The following is a 14,254-nucleotide window of genomic DNA, read 5'->3' on the forward strand; positions in this document are numbered from 1 at the left end:
TGCTTCTACTCTGCCATCTTGACTCCCTATTTCTGCTTTCAAGACATTCTTCCTCTTCATTGGATTTTTGTACTTCTTTTACCTTTTGGCCTATTCTGTTTCTTAACGTGTAATTTTCTTCAGTATTTTTTTGTGCCTCCTTTACCGCATTGACTCTTTTTTCATGATTTTCTTGCATTGTTCTCATTTCTCTTCCCAGTTTTTCTTCCACCTCTCTTATTTGATTTTTAAAATTCTTTTTGAGGTCTTCCATGGTCTAGGGCCAATTCATATTTTATTTTGAGTTTTTAGATGTAGCAATTTTGACTTTGTTCTCTTCTTTCGAGTGTGGTTTATTCTTCCATGTTACCCTAGTAACTTTCTACAGTCACACTATTTTTCTGTGTTTTGCTCATTTTTTCCAGCCTATTTCTTGACTTTTAATTATATGCTAAAGTGGGACTCTACTTATGGGATGAACGGTCCACTTTCCCAAGCTTCAGAGTTTTTGTGTAACTGTTTTCAGAGGTGATTCTGGGGGTCTGTAAGCTTTTCAGTTCTTCCAAGGTGCTACAATGTAAGGAGAGGTATGTTTACTATTTTCCTGGTCCATGCTCTGGTTTTTGAATGACCTTAAGCACTCTTTTATGTCCTGGAACTGTGACCAGCGTCCCCATTCTGCTGCAATTGCAAGCTCTGATGTGCTTGTACTCCTCTTTGTCCTGAGACTGTGACCCTTGTCCATGGGCAATGCAACATAGTTGTTCCTCCAGCACTAGCAAAGGTACGCCTGTAACCTCCTTCTAGCCAGTTGTCTGACCCCTTAACTGTCTGAGGGCTGAGAACTCTGAAAGCAGCCACTGCAGCTGCTAGTTCAGTTGCTCCCCAGGCCCATTCCTGGGTTACTAGGGCCCGGTCTTTGCTGGCAGACCCTTAACTGGACTGAGCTCCACTCTCACCCCATTGTGAGATGGTATCAGCAGAGTTTTCCACTGACCACCTAAGTTGTCTTGGGTTAGAAAATGGTTTCATCTCATCTTTTGTGGATTCTGCTGCTCCAGAATTTTTGAGGCATTATTTTAAAGGTGTTTGGAGGGGCATTTGGGAGAGCTCAAGTGAGCCCCTTTTTTCTCTGCTGTCTTTGCTTTGGCTCTGGTGCTCTGGTTTTCAGATTTTTCTAGGTGAAAGATGGAATCTTCTACACCAGATCATAATAGTAAATAGTACTAGTATCAAGTCAGGAGATCTCTATGGAAGGAACTAAAAATGTTTGGTCTGGAGAAGAGAAGACATGGATGGGAAAGGGTAGGTCATGAGAACTTTTTTTTTTCTTAGCATTTGAAAGACTCATTTATGGAAGAGGAATTAGCTTTGTTTTGTTTGGTGCCCTTGAGGGCAAGACTTGGAGTAGTGTGTAGAGGTTGCAGAGAGGCAGATTTTTAGCTCAGTGTAAGGAAAAATTTATTAAAACTTAGAGCTGTCCAAAAGTAGACTGGCTTATGTTGGGTGGTAGTGGCTATTCATCACTGCAGGTCTTAAAGTAGAGACTGAATGGCCACTTTTCAGGGATGCTGGAGAGAGGATTCTTCAGAAATGATTAGGACCAGGTGATTCTCCCCTCATGTTCATTTCATCTCTAAGATTCTGTAAATCAGAGATAACTTCTAGCTATAAAGCAATTCTATGATTAATTTCCCCTTCCTCTATTTACAACCTTAACAGAAAAGAGGGAAGATGCTGAATTATGATGTAAGGAGAGTTGTGTTTACTCCCTTCCTGGCCCATGCTCTTGTCTTGCAGGATGCTTACTATACCAGTTGGATGGAAGCTTTGAAAAATTCAACTGAGGGAAGGGATAACTCATGTTCTGTGTATTTATGTTCTTAGTGCAAGCCTAGCTAAATGTAATGAAGTTTATCATCATGTACACCAGCATATTCATAGCAAGGTGTTTTGTGGTAGCAAAGAACTTGAAGCAAAGTAGTTGTATATTTTGGGGGGAAGGGCTAAACATAATTCTGTGCTATAAGAAGTGATGTGTATGTAGAATTCAGAGAAACGTGGGAAAACTTAATTTGTCCATTTTCTCTGAAAACAAAGCTAATTCCATCATACTTATATGTATTTAGAATATAGTTATATAACCATATAGTAGCCTGCCCTTTGATTTCAAAGGGTAGGCCGCTACATAATTACCTTTTTTGGCTATAGTAAATCATTAAGACAATTCACTAAGATGTGGAGATTGTTTAGTCTGAATTGGTAGAGATATTGCCTATATAATAGTCACGCTTGACATATTGAAGTAGATAGGTAGCACTCTGCTCTGATTATACACCTCATATGTCTTAGCCACCCACTCTCCCATTACTCTTCCTATATTCCTTGGCCCTAGCATCTTCTTACTTCGACTTATTTTTGTCACTTGTTTTTAATACATATTTAAATTGATTCTCTGTTGGGAGCCAAAGAGGCCTGAGCCAGGACTTCAGATAATTACCTTGATATCAGTGGACCCGAATATCAAAGACCTCTTTGAGATGTGACTTTTCACTAAGTTAGCTCCTTACTTTTGATATGGGTTGCATTTAAAAGGATGTTGTTTGAGTCCTGAGATCAGTAGGCTATACCCCAAGACTTTAGTTATTGAGAGCCAAAATATCTGATTCTGCACTCAGGTATCTTTGGGTGGTCAGCTCTAAACGTGATGTCTTTTGAGGATTGCAGCTTTGGCTTTGAAGTTTGATCTCAGTTGTATCTGTTTATGACTGCGGCTGCATTAGCAGATACCTGAGCCTTTGGTCTCCTAGATAACAAATCTTTATCAAATTATCTATTCCATGCTACTCTAGGATATAACAGACTAAGATAATGATAAGAATACTTGAGTCCTCTTCTTTTGTCTCATTGCTCTATAAAAACTTTGTCCTAAGAATCAATAAATGGAGTTCATCGTTCTTCCTTGAACTACCCACATGGCCTGGTCATTTCTTATTCACATCTCCGAATCATGCTAAGTGCTGGACACTGAGCAGCCCATGGCAATCCTCTGCTGTATGCGTACTTTCCCCTATATTTTACACTCACAGAAACCTCAATACAGGGGATTAACTGTACTGCATTAGTTGGGGCCATTGCCCTGTTTGGCCATACTGAACCCTCAGTTGTGTATCTACCTATAGCTATTTTTAGGGCCCCATTAGATCAAAACTGTTACATTGGAGCTGCTTTTCTCATACCTAGACTATATGGGAAGCAGAATAATGTTGAAAGAGCAGTGGACTATGAATTTAGATACTTGGCTTCTAGTTTTGATTGCTACTCACCTTGTAAGCTTTTGTACCTCATTTGCCTAAGCTTCAGTTTCCTCACTTGTAGCAAGAGGGTTTTAGACTAAATGCACTTTAAGGTTCTTGATTCTTTGCATAAGCAAGTGCTTAATAAATATTTGTTGTGTCATACCTACATACTTATGAGGTCTAGGGGCAAAAAAAGTTGCTATAGCACTTCCCTACTGTTTATAATCCTGGCCTCAGTGACTTCCTGTGACCTTTTGGACAATATACACCTTAGTCTAACATTTTTTGGACCTTCCCAAAAAGTTTAGCTCTAAGTTAGAGATTAGCTCTTTGTTAGAGTTTGACTCTATCGTTTCATTTATTCCCTCTTGTGTTCTGTATTCTAGCCCAGTTGGACTAATAACTGTTCCCCAGCCTCTCTACAGTTTCTTGTGTCTTGACATTTGTACAGGCCACATATTTCATTGTGCATTCTTTCCTTGTTGATGCCCGTTGAAATGCCTCTCTTCCTTTAAAGTTCAGTTTAGGGGCCACTTCTTTGAAGCCCTCTCTGATTTCTCACAGCTATACATGTTGATCTCCTTTTTCAAAATTTCATGGAGTACTTTATCTGGAATTCTCCATTGGCCCTGTAATTTTCTACTTTATTACTCTCATTTGTGCGTCTTGAGTCCTCTTTATAGATTGTAAGTTCTTTGATAGCAGATAACTGAGATGGCTTTTATATTTGTATCACCTGTTGCACTGTTTCTCAAACCTTGTTAGCATTTAATATGTTTATTGGTTTTGTAGCAGAAGGCTTTTTTTTCCCCTTTCACTCATTTTTTTGCTAGTCTATTTGGCTAAAGCTTAAAAATTCTTAGCAATTCTATGAATGTGCATGCAATTCCTTGGCCTTTTTTAGTTCATAGTTTTCATTTGACTCTTGGGTAAGCATGGTATTATATGCATCTTGTGCCAAGAAGTAAACTTGTTTTCTTGGTGTTGTCATAGGGGTGCAGTGATTGTACTCTTTTTCCCAAAGTAAAAGAGTACAATAAATAAAAGTATAATATCCATTGTAATGAAAAGTACTTGCTGTAACCTTTGAGGAGTTTACTCCTGGTTCATCACCATAATGAGGTTTTATTATTTTTTAAACTATAAAATGTAGTAAGTCATTAGTCATCTAGAATACCATAATGTGGCATTTTTGGTTTAAAGGCTTTTGTAATGAACAATAATAAAACCCTTTTTGTAACTATTCAGAAATATCTTGTAAATAGAAACAGTTGCCATTTTCCAGTTTAGCAAGATTTTCCAATTAAAATCTTTATTGTGCTCATAGAGCAACAAATACTATGTGATTTGAAACATTGGGTCTTCAGTATATCTTTCATGATTAGATTTATTGTGTAACTTAATGTGTCATAAAATGACTGTGGACTTTGCTGGCATAGAGAAGAAAATGATAAATCCCTCACTTTACTCACTTTCTTGCTTCTCAAAGACCAAAAGGAGGTTTGAAGGAGAAACATAGAAGTGAAATTGCAGAGGAATTTGTAATTCCCCTTTCTGACCTTACATACTTTTTTGAAAACATGAAATCTCATTGAAAGTCAAATTGTGAATGAGGGTAAGATATAGTAAAAGGAAAATTGTGAGGAGAAAAACCTTTTGACCTCTAGAAAGCAAATTGTTTTGTGTGATTATATGAATGGAGGGGAATTGCCATCACCTGAAAGAGCCAGTTCTCTGTTCTCAGAGGAGGGAATTTAAATAAAGTTTTCTAATGACTGATTGAAGCAAATAGCATCAGTGACTGCCTTTCAAACAAAAGGAGTGTAGGCATCATAGTGCCATGGCAAGTGTGATGATAAATTTGAACCTGGGTTCAAAGTCTGATTCTGTCTCTTTGTAGCTATGTGACCTTAGGCAGGTCACTTAATCACTCTGGATTTCAATTTCTTTATCTCTAAATTGAGGATGTTAGACTTAATGATTCTTGAAGATCTTTTGACCTCTAAATCCATGATCCTTTGAGCTCTGAATGTTATCTATTTGTGGGCTGATGAATGTCAAGCTTTCTGTATTTTTTTCTTGATTCTGCACTTTGAATTAGTTACCCTGAAACCCATATTTGGAAATAATATGTACTCTTCATTCTTTTCATTTGAAGCAGCCTGAAAAGATTTATTTGTGAACATATTTGTTCATCCCATTCATTCATTTAATTTTTGTTTTTTGCTTTTTGGAGGGCAATTGGGGTTAAGTGACTTGCCCAAGGTCACACGGCTAGTTTTTGTGTTAAGTGCTATTCATTCATTTAACAAACATTTAGCATCTATTATATATAACCTGGTGTTAGTGCTAGTAGATGTACCAATTTAGATAAGACTTAGTCCCTATCCTTGTGGAACTTTCATTCTAGCAGGGGGATGGGAGAGACACAGATAACTGATATTATTATACATATATATGTACAATATTATGTTATATATTACAAATGCATTAGAGGGGTGCAGAGCAAATGGTTTTGTGAGATCAGAGATCACACAAATTTTAAAAGTTTTCAGGCATTAGTAATGTATAATCATGCATTTCAAGCATAGTAGCTTCCTTTGATGAATAGGACCAAGACCATGAATATGGCAGCTATAGAAAGGTGATGTGAAAGGGATATCTCTCTTTATAGGTTCCCATATTCAAGAAGGACACCTGTCTTTGAGGATGAAGATGTTTTGGAGACTAGACATAAAGTTTGGTTCTTGGTGCACTTTCCACTAGGCATAGGAGTAGCCAAAAACTGATAAATACTATAGAAGAAGTGACCCACTGTTTACTGTGAATATACAATCAAGGTACATCAATAACTTGGCAAATAGACTAGAGTTTATAAAAAAGAATGGTTTGTCCAAATGAACAGGGTTTTTTGTTGTTTTTTGACTGAGCAATGTAAAAACACATTCTAGATGAGAGTTAGAATTGCAGTCTGGTTTTATTCTCTTTTTTTTGTCTTCACAAAGTCACTGGCTTCCTAATATGGAGTAGAGAGGAGTCCTTGTGATGGAAATTAGAAGATACCCATCATTAATGAAGACTTGTGATTACTATTTAAGACTGCTATACCAATACATATTATACATGCAAATATATAATTTACAATTACTTAGAATCATAGAATCTCCAAGTTGGAAATGACTTTAGACTTCTTCTAGGTCTCCTCTTACCCAAAGCATAAATTCGATTTGTAATATCCTTGACAAGTAGTAATTCAGCTTTTGGAAGAACTTTAATGGTAGGGAATTCACTCCTGAAAGCAATCTATTCTGTTTGAACCACTAAGTATTAGGAGACTTTTCCTTACTTTATGTCAAAATATGTTTCCCTAAATACTCCACCAGTACTTATAGCATCTGGGGCCAAACAGGATAGATCTAATTATGCTTCCATATGATAATTCTTCAAATATTTGAAGATAACTATCATGCCTCTCAGTATTCTCTAGGCTGGGTTCCCCTCCTTTCCTCAACAAATTAGCTTTCAGTGAATGAGTTCCAATTTGTTAATATCTATCTTAAAATGTTGCCAGGCCTGGCATACTCCACTTGAGATGTGACCAGGGCAGGATACAGCAGTACTGTCACCTCTTTAAGTCTGGGCATGACGGCTAAGACCATGTTGAGGATAGAACCTGAAGCCAGACCTGAGTTCAAATCTTGCCTCACATACTTACTAGCTGTGTGATCCTGGGCAAGTCACTGTTTGCCTCAGTTTCCTTATCTGTAAAATGAGCTGGAGAAAGAAATGGTAAACCACTCCAGTATCCTTGCCAAAAAAACCTTAAATGGAATCAACTGAATAATACCCTAGTACTAATTTCTATATTCTTCCTGATACAAATCTCTTAGTGGCTTCTCTCTCAGGTTATGGCCAATTTACCCTGTATTTACTCTATATGGATCTCATTTATACATTGTTATTTATATATTATTTTCCCTTTTATACTGTCATCTCCTTGAGGGCAGGAACTTTTTTTTTGCATTTCTTTTTATCCCTAGTGCTTTGCACAGTGCCTGGCATATAGTAAATGCTTATGTTAGTAGATGTTAATGTGGTTTGACTTGTTTATCCAGTCTTGTGAACTGAACCCAGTTTTTTAAAACTGGTACCAAATAATTTTAGTGACTGACCCCATCTGGGTGGCCAGATGTGACAAGCTGCTAGCGGGTACCCTTCTCCCCTAATCTTCCTGCCAATACCCTCGTTCCTTTACCTTACTCTTGTCCACATACTGATTCTACTATCCCCACCCCTGTGAGGGTGTATGGGAAAGCTAAAAGTGTGGTTTCTCAGAGACTGTCTACTAAAGTAAGTCCTTAGGTCTTAGGCCTAAGTTTTCATTTTTTTTTTTATTAGAAATTATGTGACTTTGAAACTTTAGAAAACTTTCTGTATAGTTGCTCTATTCTAGTCAGTCCTTCTCACCCAGCTTACCATGAAAGAGTTAAATTTCTATAGAACTGCAAGAATCGCTGAACAAGACTACTGATAAGGGAGAACAGGCAGTAACCTTGGAAAAGAAGCTCAGTCCCTGGTTCCCAGACAAAAACTCATAGATAGTATTATGAAATTATATATTATAGATAGTATTATTATTAAAAATAATGAAGAATGGAAGGAGCTGGCAGTAGCAGGTGGATTTGACCAATCAAGGGACAGACAGTAGCCTTGGGACCCTCAAGTCCAGATTAAGGATGTATCAAGGGTAGACTGAAAGGAGGAGTCCAGTATTCTGAGGTTGTAATACACTGACGTAATGGACCTAATGTATTATGTAACAAGATTAGAGCCTCATTAGTAATAATTATGTTAATATTCATAACCCTTGCTTATTTAACCCAGCTTTAGCTTATGTGTGTACAGCGGCCTCCTCTCTGTCAGTGCTGTCCCAGAGACTGGACCGCCCGCTTCTCGCGAGATTCTAATAAATCTTTCTACCTTCACTTTAAGAGTAGTCAGTTTGGGTTAGGGTTTCCATATCCCACACAAGGGGAAACCCACAATCTCTGTTCTACTTGTTTGAGGCTTCCCAAAGGTGATGTCACTTTGGGTACCTACAACCCCACATTCCCTAATATATTTACCTTCCCAAAGGGTGGATGTGGATGAACTGAGAGTAGCCAATTATAATCCTTTTGATAAGATGGAAGAATACAAGACCTTAGTATCTGCCATGCCATTATACCCTCTAGATCTCCAGGCCTGACCATGTTCCTTGCTTCAGCACTCTTAGGCCTTATGAGCTCTTCTAGCCACTGAATTCAAATCCTCCTATATATGATGTTTTAACTAAGTCCCTTGAAAGCAGGTACTATCTTGCTTTTTCTGTTTGTATCCTCAGTGCTTAGCACAGGCCTTGACAGATAGTAAATTGTTAAGTTCTTCTTCATTCATAAATGACTACTTGATAATTTATTTTGAGGTCTAATAAAGCTTTGCTCTTTTCATTTGTCCTTTTTTCTTACTGTCTTAACTTGAGATTCTAGACCCTCTGCCTTTCCAAATGAGTTTTTTTAATATTTTGTGTAGTTCTAAGTAATTTGATTGGTATGATATTAACTATGTAAGGATGGTATAATTTTTATCATATTGGTATGGCCTAATCATCAATACTCTTCGGATATTTATCTTTTTTTTTTTTGTCAAGAAGGTTGTGTTGTATTTATATAAATCTTATGTATTTTTTTTTAATTTTTTTAAATCTCTAGTGTGTGGTTTTTTTTTTGCCTTTTGGAGGGCAATTGGGGTTAAGCAATTTGCCCAAGGTCACACAGCTAGTTTTTGTGTTAAGTGTCTGAGGCCGAATTTGAACTCAGGTCCTCCTGACTCCAGGGCCAGTGCTCTATTCACTGCACCACCTAGCTGCCTCAGTCTTATGTGTTTCTTGATAAATTAACTACTGAATTTTATAGTTACTTTGAATGGAATTTTTCTAATAGTTTCTTCCTGGTTTTTGTTAGTACTAGGTACAAATACTTGTTGCTCTTTGTGAATTTATTTGTTTTCTACAACTGTTTTATCTGTTGTTTCAGTTAGTTTTGTGATTCTTCTCTTGGGCTTTTTAAGTACAATAGTATGTTGCCTGAAAATAGTGATAAACTTTTCTCTTTTCAACCAATGCTTTATGCCTTTGATTTTGTAATCTTATTGCCATAGGTAAAATTTTTAGCACTATGTCAAATAATAGTGGAAAGAGGCATCTTTGCTATTCATTATTTTTTCCTTCTGATGTCTTTTCTTTTTTTCTTAAGCTGTAGTATTTATTATTGTGTTAAAAGCTGTTTTTGTTTATTTAATTGTGCCTTTTCTCTTTCTGTGAACCAATTTTTGTGGGGAGGGTTTTAAGTTACTCTCCTTGTTGACCATTCTGTTTCTGTATTTCTGGGAGCTGTAGGGAGAGCTACAGTCTCTTTCGCCTTCTGGCATGTTTCCAGAAGTTTTAATAGGCAGTAATGGAATCAGAGAAATGAAACTGAGAATTAAATAAACTGAGGATTTAACAGGCATCTATAAAAATCTAACTCATCCTGAGTTATTAGAAAGTATTTGGAATGTTATAATAGCTAACTGTATTTTCCAGTGTTACTCCGTCTTTTCAGTGTGACACACTAGTAAATTTCTAAGTCTGCTGTGGCATTTTTGGGAGGTTCAGAGGGAAATGGTGTAGGAATGTCACATTCACTGTAAAAATTAGCACCTAGATGGCTATATTCAGTTACATTTATGTTCCACAATTTGTTTGGTCATTTCCCTGTTGTTGGACATCTAATTCACTTTTCTAATTTTTTGTTACTACATAAGTACTACAATATTAAGTATTTTGGTTTATATGGGGCTTTTATTACAGTCTTTGATCTCCTTAATGTATATACCTAACAGTGTGATCTCTGGGTCAAAGAATATGGACATTTTAGTCAATTACTTAAACTTAATTTCAAATTGCTTTCCATAGTGGTTGGACCTTCATAGTTCTACCAACAGTGCATCAATGTGCTTGTCATCTCACAACCCTACCAACATTGACTTATTTACATTTTTTTGTCATCTTTGCCATTTTGCAGGGTGTGAGGTGAAACTTCAGAGTCTTTTGATTTGTATTTCTCTTATCATTAGTAATTTAGAGCCTTCTTTCATGTAATTTTTACTGTGCATTTCTTCTTTTGAGAAATGTTTTTGACCACTTAGATGTATTGGGAATGGGGATGCTCACTTTTGCTGGGTAAGGTTTTCTTGGTCATGAGTCTGTATATCCTTTGCCTTCTAAAATATATTATTGGCTGCTAAATAATGTGTGAACCGTACTGTGGTTCTTAAGTATTTGAATTTTTTTTCTGTCTCCTTGTGGTATTTTTTTCTTTGGCTTGGAAGCTCTAGATTTTAACTATGATGTTCTTGGGAGTTTTAATTTTGGAGTGTCAGGAAGTGATTTAGTAGATTCTTTTATTTCCCGTTTGTCCTCTGGTTCTAAGAGATATGGGCAGTTTTCTTAAAGATTTTTTTTGAAATATAATGTCTAGGCTCTTTTTGGTAGTATAGTGATCCTTGAATCTTTTTCTCTTGATCTGTTTTCTAGGTCATTTGTTTTTGCCTTATATACTTTAAAACTTCTTCCACTTTTTTAGTATTTTTGCTTTGTTTTAATATTTCTTTTTTTTTTCTTTTCTCATGAAGCCATTAGTTTCTGCTTGGTCCATTCTAATTTTTAGAGAGTTTGCTGCTTGGGCAAAATTTTGAATCTCTTGTGCCAAGCCAGTTCCCTTTCCAGTTCTTTCCTTTGTTCTGTCACTTTCATTTCTTTAAAAAATTTTTCCCTCTAGCTCTCTCATTTGATTTATAAAAAACATTTTAAAATTCTTTGTCTCTTCTAAAAGTTCTAGTTGAATTTGTACCCATAGTTTGTTTTTCTTTGAGTCTTTGCTTTTAGATATTTTGAAGTCATTCTTTTCTTCCAGTTTTGAGTCTTGAGCATACCTTTCACCATAATAATCCTACCATAAAAGGTGGGAATCTCTTTTGTTTGTTTGCTCATTCTTCCAAAGTTCAGACTTTTTTTTAGGGTAGGACTTTGTATGTTTTAGGAGGGAAGATCTGGATTGATCTCACTGCTGTTTTCTTGGAGTTATTGTGTTTTGTTATTCTAGGCTCTTAAGGACAGCTTGGTCTGGGGACCTGCAAGCTTTCAGGACTCACAGAATGATCTGATCCAGGGCAAGTCTCATTGCTGCCCTTCTGATTTGATCTCAGAAAGTTGCTGATCTAGGTTTTGGTCTAAATTGTGAGACTGCTGCTGGACTCTGTTCCTGTCAGCTAGCTGGGATGCTCTGCTGCTTCAGAGGAGCAGACCTGTAACTCTTCTTAGTCCAGTGTTTCTGCTCCAGACTGAGAGTCTGCTTTGGTCTTGGACTCCTAGCCAAATAGCTGCTATTTGCTTCTGAACTTGTTCCTTGCTCAATTCATAGCCCAGAACTCAGGAATTCTTACTACCCTGGAGCACTGTCCCTGGCCATAGTTTGTCTCAGTCCATCCTGGATCAAAGCTGCCAGTTGGTACCTGTTCCTTACCCTGTATGATTTCATGGTGCTACAGTATGGTTTCATTTCTCATTCTTTCTTAGTATATAGCCTCTGGACACAAGACTTTCATGCAGCTAGTGTTCCTGGCCAGAACCTGGCCACTTTTTCTTGTATTTCTTAATCAATATTTAGTCTTGTACCTTTTCTGTTTCTTTTTGGGAGAGTTGTGTTGGGGTGGGGGAGTAGGAGCTTACAGTGTTTCTTCATGCTACTCTGCCATCTTTTCTTTCCTTTCAAAAGATGGGAAGATGGAAAGGGAATAATCATCTATTAGGAGTTTACTCTGGAGAAGGAAATGGCAAATATTCTAGTATCTTTGCCACAGAAACCCCAACTGGGATCATGAAAAGTAGGACATGACTGAAAATAACTGAACAAAGGTGTTTTACTATGTGCCAGACACTATGCTAGATGATTTACAAACATCTCATTTGTTTCTCACAATAACTTCAGGAGGTAGGAAACTGAATCAGACCATGGGTAAATTGACTTGCCCGGGGTCACACAGCAAAGAAATGTCTGAGACTGGATTTGAACTCAGATAATTTTAATCTACCAAAGATATCCGCTCTTGGAATTCACAGTGGATAACAAAGTTTGCTAAATATTTTTTCTTCTATGTAGATTCCTATGAGAAAGATGAACTGATATTTTTTTTTTACAAATAAATACATTGTGGACTGGTAAATCTTTTGCTGCATCTTCTTATATGGAACTAATTGATGATGTCTGGTTAAAAGTTTAACTCTTTATTTTTCATTATTCTTTCAGCTTGTGCTGCATTTCACCAGTTCTCGCAGCCAAAGTACTTAAGGGTACAGAAGTGACAGTAGGACATGAACAAGAGGAAGGTGGGAAGTGGCCTCACTGTGGGACTGCAGAAGCTATTAAAGCCTTAGGAGCAAAGCACTGTGTGAAAGAAGTAACTATATCCTTTTTGAATGTCAGGAAACCTCTGACAGAGAACTGCCACCATAAGCAGAGCTTAAGGTGTAGCAGATTGGATTGACTTTATGCTACTGTGGGTTTCAGGTGAGTAGAGAAGGGAATAAGCATTTATATGGTGCCTACTTTGTGCCCTTTATAACTATCTCATTTGATCCTCTCAATGAGAGAGTGCTGTTATTATCTCCATTTTGTAATTGAGAAAACTGAGTCAGATAGAAGTTAAGTGACTTGCTGAAGGTCAGACAGCTAGTCAATGTCTGAGGTCAGATTTGAAGTCAGGTCTTCATGATTCTAAGCTCAGTGTCACCTACCTGCCTAAGTGAAAGGATTGTCTTCCTTGTCTTCAAATACTGGGCAGCTAATGTAACTTTCTTAGTAAGGTGACTCAATTGTCATAAAAAAAAACTGAGAGTTTTCAGTGAAGAATAATTGGAACAGTAGATAAAACTGTATTACCCAACAATATCAAGAGTGGAGTCAGAGAATGGTTCTGAGATGCAGAAATGTAAATATTTTATATAATTAAATATTATCTAGAGGAGTACCAGATGGATTAGCCCTTTGTTGACTTTTTCTTTTCCATAACTTCTCCTTACGAAGCTCATGTGGACATCAAGAACAAGGTGGTCACAACTCCAGCCTTCATGTGTGAAACAGCATTGCACCTTATTTTTGATGGACTTGGGGTAATGGTACAGAATGTGTTGAAACTAACTAAAAAATAAGAACCCACATTCTCAGTAGTAACAAAAGGCTTGAGTGCTTCAATTCTGAGTAGAACAATATCAGACATAAAGTATTTTGACCTGGTAACTTGTATTTTTTTTCCTCTTCTGTCTCTACGTGGTGAGAATTTAAGGTGTAGATGTTTCCTACCTAAAGAGAGGTCTTTTTAAGTTACTAATTTAGAGATGAAACATTTCATCCTAGATTTGGTTAGATTCTCTTATTAGAGAAGGAGGGATTCCCAAAATTGAGAGCAGTAACTGTAATGTGTTTTTTTTACAACATACTTTTTACATTAAAACCTAGACTAGCTTTTTGCTGCATGGTAATTGAATAGAAATAATATTTTGCAATCCTAAATTGAATCTATTATACTTTTTATTATTTGGAAGTGGAGGGGTATAATGTTTAACTTCCCATCTTCCAAATCTGAATGTAAATGGAACCAATAAAATAAAAGAAGTAAATACTTTGTATTTGTGGATTTGTACTGACGTATATGGTGCTATCACACAAAATCCCTTTGATCAAAGAGAATGTGTTTAATTCTTTGGTGAAAGCAAACTTTAACAGCTTTGGGCCTTATGATACAGTGATAAATGTGGTACCAAGAATGTTCTTTTAAGTGAGTCGCAGTTCTTCATTGTCGATCTTATCCTTTTATACTCAGGGAGAAGAGGCAAATTG

The 14,254-nt window shown here is 36.8% G+C and overlaps 1 protein-coding gene across 1 annotated transcript in view; it reads left to right on the forward strand.

Moving 5' to 3' along the window:
- LOC138151527 (putative glutamine amidotransferase-like class 1 domain-containing protein 3B, mitochondrial) overlaps positions 1 to 14,043 on the forward strand; it is a 34,212-nt gene extending 20,169 nt beyond the window's left edge. The window contains exons 6-7 of the mRNA XM_069075086.1: positions 12,665 to 12,821; positions 13,438 to 14,043. Coding sequence (XP_068931187.1) covers positions 12,665 to 12,821; positions 13,438 to 13,566 — 286 coding nt within the window. The 3' untranslated portion in view covers positions 13,567 to 14,043. The remainder of the gene's footprint in view (positions 1 to 12,664; positions 12,822 to 13,437) is intronic.
- The last annotated feature ends 211 nt before the right edge of the window (positions 14,044 to 14,254 follow it).

The sequence above is a fragment of the Petaurus breviceps genome, unplaced genomic scaffold (genome assembly GCF_028583685.1).
Source record: "Petaurus breviceps papuanus isolate PSGF00001 unplaced genomic scaffold, PetGlider_PUasm1.0 90897, whole genome shotgun sequence".
Lineage (NCBI taxonomy): Eukaryota > Metazoa > Chordata > Mammalia > Diprotodontia > Petauridae > Petaurus > Petaurus breviceps.